Below are 6,270 nucleotides of genomic sequence, written 5' to 3'. Positions count from 1 at the left end.
TCAACTGAATATAACTAATACATTTTGTGCCGTACTTGTTTTTGCGGAACTTCTGAAACTCCAATACATTTGTTTTTGAGTGTCCACTTTTAACCACCTAAAGGTCCGTTTTTATTAGCGCAATTTGTTTCTCTGTTTGTCGAAATTCTGTAATGTCACAATTGAAGCTGTTTTCTTTGTCTCGTGCTGCTTTGTTGAATTTCATTTTGTTAGGAAATCCTGATTTAATTTAGGCTGAATCTCTCACTTTAACGCTGTGCATGACTTTATGTTAGCTTCTCGTATATTTTGCTGTAAATTCTTCCCAGTGTCCAATATTGAGTTATTACGTGTTCTTCCTTAAAACCGTTTGTTACGTGTTCTTCCTTAAAACCGTTTGTTACGTGTGCTACCTTAAAACCGTTTGTAACGTGTTATAATTGGTGTCACTGTAAAAGGTTTTCTTCCGTCGTAAGACTACCACCTGATTGTCGTTAAAACAACAACAAAAAATGATTTATTTTGTTAGCTAGATTTGTAGATAAGTAAATTAACTCAAACTAAAAATAAAAAAAATAAAACACGTTCCTGAATGGTTGGTATTGATTGGTTTTGCTTCAACTAACCCAACAGACAGATCAATTAAAATATTTTGTTCAACAAGGAAATGTTCGGTGTCGTGATTTAAGGCAGTGGTCGGCAACCGCCGGTCCGCGGACCGGTGCGAGGAGTTCGTTACCGGTCCGTAGCAGGGTTTCTAGATTAGGTATTTTGTATGTAAACCCAAAGTGTACGGTACGTAAAAAGTGGGAAAAAGTCGAAAAAAATTCAATGTATTTTTTATTGGAAACATATTGACTTTGGTTTAAAGCAGTTAAGTGGTTCCCAAACTTTTTTGGCTCACTGCACGCGAAAAAAATCTTAACTATTTCGCGGCAACTTTTAACAGAATAACAATAGAGTCATTTTACAATCTCCGTTAACACACGACAAACTATAGGTATGCAAATGTCTCAAAATTAATAATATGTAATGAATAGTGCGTATTTAAGTCTAAAATGCTTGCGTGTACGCCTATTGTTAATACAAATACTTTTTTTCTGAAATTACAAAAAGTTTTGCGGCACGCTTGGCAATCTCTCGAGGCACACAGTTTGGGAATCACTGATTTAAAGATATATTTCATGGTTGATTTTGTATGATAAAACATCACAATTAGTATAAAGCTATCGTGAGGTTCAAAACAATAGTGTGCTGTGACCACATAAGTTACATAGCACGTTTGCAACATCCAAAAATGCAGTTCTTATTGTAAAATATAACACCTCGTATGTACAATATATCGAAAAATGGGCTAAAATATCATGTTTCTTTGATGTTCAAGCGTATATAATGATTTATTATTTTGGTGTGGATTTTTTTTGGTAGAGGCATGAAAGTTTTCGAAAATAACGTATGCATTTTGATAAGTGATTGAAAAAAGTAGTAATAACTTCCTTTACCGAACATTTGTTGATTTTTAAGACCGTTCCGCGACAAAATTTCCGTTTTAAAACCGGCCCGCAGTGCAAAAAAGGTTGCCGAGCCCTGATTTAAGGGACATTCGACTTCAACGTGCTTTTTATCCAACTCATGACGACGGACACTTTTGTGTAGAATCCTGGCATGGGAAGTTTTATACCGTTTACTTCCATGGTGCTGTTACACTGCATGCCCCAGCTTATAATGCCCACTTGAACCCAACAAGACTGTTTTGTTTCGGTGTCGACGATCTGGAAGAAATTATGTCGATTGTAAAATTATGGTGATTTGAACCTATTACAAAAATAGATACATAAAACTGCTAGAAAAATAGGTAAATGTAGTAAAATAAAAATGTTATAGTTAAAACAAACAAAAAACTATAGTTAAAACAACAAAATTGCATTAATTACTAATTTTTCGGACTGTGAGTTGACACTGCTTTTATGCTACCTGCCGTGCCATCATTCCTCCGCTATCGCCTTTACAGGCATCCACACGATGTTTGACATTCCTACCAATGGCACACAACATCGATTTTGAATAATAGAGAGTAGTATACAGTTCCGCGCTTGCATGTTTGGCAGCATCACGGCAACTGAATCAAATAAAAAAAAAGATGTGTGTACTGTTCAGGTTCCTGTTATGATATTAGTAGACACGATCAAGATGAGTTCGAATATTCTCATTATTTTCGCAGCCCACAAGAGTCCGACTAATGGACCAAAGTAAATATTTATGTTTTTTTGGAATTTTAGAAAACTGATTGTATGTTTTCGTAACAATCTTGTTATTGATACTAAACTGGTTCAGTTTATCATCTATACAACACGCTACACAGTACAACAACAAACGGTTATCACCTTGGTTTTATAAAAACGCTGACTTGATCATGTATCGGTAGGTAATTATTTCGTTTTTACTAACTCGGAAATATCTCTTACTCGACTCTCTTAAAACCAATGCCGCACAACCAGTGGGCCGCTGCACACTGGTGTACCGTGAGACTATGCCAGATGTGCCGTGGTCCGTGGGGTATAACAGGGATCGGCAACCTTTTTTGCACTGCGGACCGGTTTAAAACTGAAATTTAACAAATGTTCAATAAAGGAAATTTAATGCAACTTTTTCAATGAACTAATAAAATGCACACGTTGTCGAAAACTTTCCCAGAAAAAACATTATTATTGGCGTTTTTGATATATTGTAAATACGTGTAGTAAGATTTTACAAAAAAATGCATTTTAGGATGTTGTGAACGTGCTATGTAGCCTAATATGGCCACATCACATTGGTTTGTTTTGAACTTCACGAGTGCCTGGTTAATAGTGATTTTTTATTATAACAATTAACCATGGATTATATTTAAACGAAAGACAATGTGTTTTGAAGGTAAATATACATTTAATTGTTTTTGACTTTTTACGGCTTATACGTAGCCTACGGTTTGGGTTTAAATCATAATTTTAATCTGGAAACCCTGCTGCGGACCGGCGGTTGCCGACCACTGAGGTAGCCTATAAGACACCGTATTAAATTCAACTGGTACTAGTAATACCCAAAACGATAATTATTATCTTCTTGCGGCCTGTGTGTACTTTGTCAGTGAAGACCTAACTAATCTACCATATTAAGAGGGAAGCTCAAGTGGGCATAAACATGTTTAAAATAGTAAGTAAAAAAAATATTTCATCCTATCATTTGAGAATTTCTTCGTATATATTCTATATTCTTGTTTTTGTCTAGAAACCAATAGGCCTACACATAATTATTGTCTTATAACAATTTACTATTTTTCTTTCCTAATCTCCACCAATCCTTCTTGCAACCGGTTGGGTACTTTTCTAATGCTGGTATAGCCAAAGCCAATGATTGTAAAAAGTGGTGAAGTGCTGTTAGATTGTTCGTCTTTTAATAACCAAATCCCTGAAACATTACAATTTAGGCTTTAAAAAACTATAAACTACTAAACAAGTTAATTGACTACATCATGCAACTATTCCAAAATAAAACAAATGGAAGCAAAAATCTAAAAACTATTTTATCGTTGCATTTCCTGTGGTTTTCCAGAACAACCATACTTGTATTTGCAGTGTTGTAGGGAATTCTGTCTTTCGGATAAATGCATTGACTTGGATGTAAGTCATTGGGGACTAGTTGGGCTAAAACTACAGTAGGTCATGACTTCACTCATGTTTAAAACCTGGGAATGTTCATATTCCTAAGATTTGTGCTTATCATGAGTAGTGTCTTAGAATATTTTAATATGCTTCTTTCTGAGAAACGTGTTCATTTTTTAGTGATCTAAAAATGTTTTTTAAACATTTTGTACATTTTGACTATTAGGCTAAAAACTTCGTACTGAATTTGTTGACCAGGTTATGGAAATAATGTATTCTACACGTAACAGTGTGGATTGTTTCAAACTGAAAATCAAAACCTTCGGCCCGCGGCACGGATCTGACATTCCAATGTAAATCATCCGGTCAACCACCTCTTTTACAAACTGGATACAAAACGCAAATCCGAATCTCATTTATACATTTGGTATAGCATGTTTGCGTTTTGAGAGAATCTTTTTTATTTTTGGGCCACTTTGCATGATTTCATTGTGTGTTTTTATAGTAGGTAAACATAGCATCGAAAGTTTACGCGCCCTCTTTAAATTAAACCGTAAACGACATGAATGAGCATGTTTATCGCTTATATATGACCCCGTGTAGACTCAAATTTTAAACCAAACAGTTTTTTCTCTAATAAATGCAATTAGACCCGTTTTGAATTGCAAAACAATCCAGTCGTGATTGTAGACTTGGACAGAAGATTGCCATTACAGACAGAAGCAGGTTTCTTGTAAATGAATTTACTGATGACAAATCTAAATTTAGACAAACCTGTTGGTTTTTCGTAAGTTAGCATTTTCTTCAGAGCAACTGAATATCTTGAACTAAGCCTAACTGGGTCTATTAAAAGGTTTTTAATAAAATTTTGCTTCCAAGCCCAGAATGTCCCTAGAAGCCTGACATAAAATGCTGCATTAAGTAGTTACGGGCTGTTTATTTGTTCGTCTTAGTAGATTGTAACTGTTTATAACACTAATATTTACCTTCAATCTTACATTTTTCTTCATTTGATTCGCTACCATTCAACAAACTTACACCAGTTGATATCTTGCGCAAATGTTTCCCAACACAAGTGTTTCCCATGCAAGGAAGACACACTGGTCGTATGTAAGCTGTATACTCTACCCGACCCCCTGGAGAAACAACTTTCCAACTTCCGTTGACGAAACTAAATTCCTCACCAATCTTTACCTATAGAACAAACTTGAGTGATTGTCCTTAAAAAGAAATGAGAAAAATAGTCGTGATTTTTATTACGTCCTTCCAACAGAAAAAAAGGGGCATGTATAGCCAGCAAAATTTGAGCGTTGGACTAACGGGTATTAGATATCTTTAAGACACGTAGGCCTAAAATACTGTATTTTTTGAGAACAATAATTATTATTTTTTTTTAAGTACAATATTGATTAGTATGACATATTAACAAAGATTCCGCACTGATTCAACTATCGACAACAACAAGATTGCTATAGTTAAGCAAACTACACAAATTAACTTACCAGAGCTACATCGTTGTCATATTCGTTTCTAACATATGATGGGTGAATAAATACTCTAGATCCTCCGAATAACCTGACCGAAGAGGCTAAAGTGTCCGAATTGTTTAATGGGCGGTGTAACATTCCTAATGTTCACAAATAGTTTGGTAAAATAATGGTGTAACAAAATATATGTTAATATCGCTGGTAATAGTCGATTAAAAAATTGTTTGACAGTCATATTCACGTGTTGTTTAAATTAAACCTATCGCATACAATTAGGTATAAATATACGTACAATACAAATCGGCACATTACAAATATAGACTGTATGTCACAGCACACATTTCTATTTTGCATTGTATAATATAACACTACCTACCAAAGGTTAGAAGTAGATGCTTTACGTTTTTGCTGTATCCAAACAAATGAGCTGTCGTAAGTACAAAGTTGTTGTTTATAAGAGATCCAGCACCCAATAGCCAACCGTTATATGTCTGCAAAATATAGGAAAGGACAAACTGTTTCTACTGTATATTCCAAGTTTTGTTCTTAGCGTTGTATTTTATCTGCTGAAGAATCGTTCGTTAACTATGTTATATTTATAAACAAAACTGAATTAGAGTTGTAAGGCATTACTCACTCTATATTGGTTGCCGCGCCGACGAGAGATTAGAGTATGCCACGGCCAGGAGCGTTCTTTTGATGGTTTTCCGCTAATTATTCTACCCAAATATTTCTTTTCATCGGAAACGGATTGCCCGCACAAACTGTAGTCCGTTTCTGTGTTGTGCATTTTCAATTAAAATATGACACTAAATCAGTGGTCACGAGATGTTTTGAGATTTTTGATGTGTGCAATGTCAAACCTTGCACAATGCATTAACTGTATTATAGATTTTAGCCTAAAGCCTAAGCACATTAAGCTATATTAAAAATCGTGCATTTCTAAGTTATAACAAGGGCCCGCAAAAGTCAATAAAGTTAAAATTTTTTAAGGAGCTCAACTGTCCAGGAATCAAAAAATAAAGTCGGTTTTAGCACCTAGGGGGCTGTTTCTAGGAAGTTTATAGGTTAAAATAAAGTTAAAATTTACAATAAAGTTAAAATTTATTAATAAAGTCAAAATTTGTCAAATTATAGCCTTTGACAAAGTTTTTGTGTTTCTT

General features: G+C 34.6%; 1 protein-coding gene across 1 annotated transcript; it reads right to left on the bottom strand.

Moving 5' to 3' along the window:
* Positions 1 to 4,758: 4,758 nt before the first annotated feature.
* On the bottom strand, positions 4,759 to 5,897 carry LOC146164522 (serine protease 38-like). The gene is made up of 4 exons (XM_083380747.1): positions 5,745 to 5,897; positions 5,484 to 5,598; positions 5,123 to 5,247; positions 4,759 to 4,840 (listed from the first exon to the last, which is right to left on the bottom strand). Exons 1-4 carry the CDS (start codon positions 5,895 to 5,897, stop codon positions 4,811 to 4,813), a joined length of 423 nt encoding a protein of 140 aa, XP_083236873.1. The 3' UTR covers positions 4,759 to 4,810.
* Positions 5,898 to 6,270: the final 373 nt, after the last annotated feature.

The sequence above is a fragment of the Ascidiella aspersa genome, chromosome 2 (assembly GCF_963924565.1).
Source record: "Ascidiella aspersa chromosome 2, kaAscAspe10.2, whole genome shotgun sequence".
NCBI classification, from domain to species: Eukaryota; Metazoa; Chordata; class Ascidiacea; order Phlebobranchia; family Ascidiidae; genus Ascidiella; species Ascidiella aspersa.
This window is presented reverse-complemented; position numbering and strand designations above follow the sequence as displayed.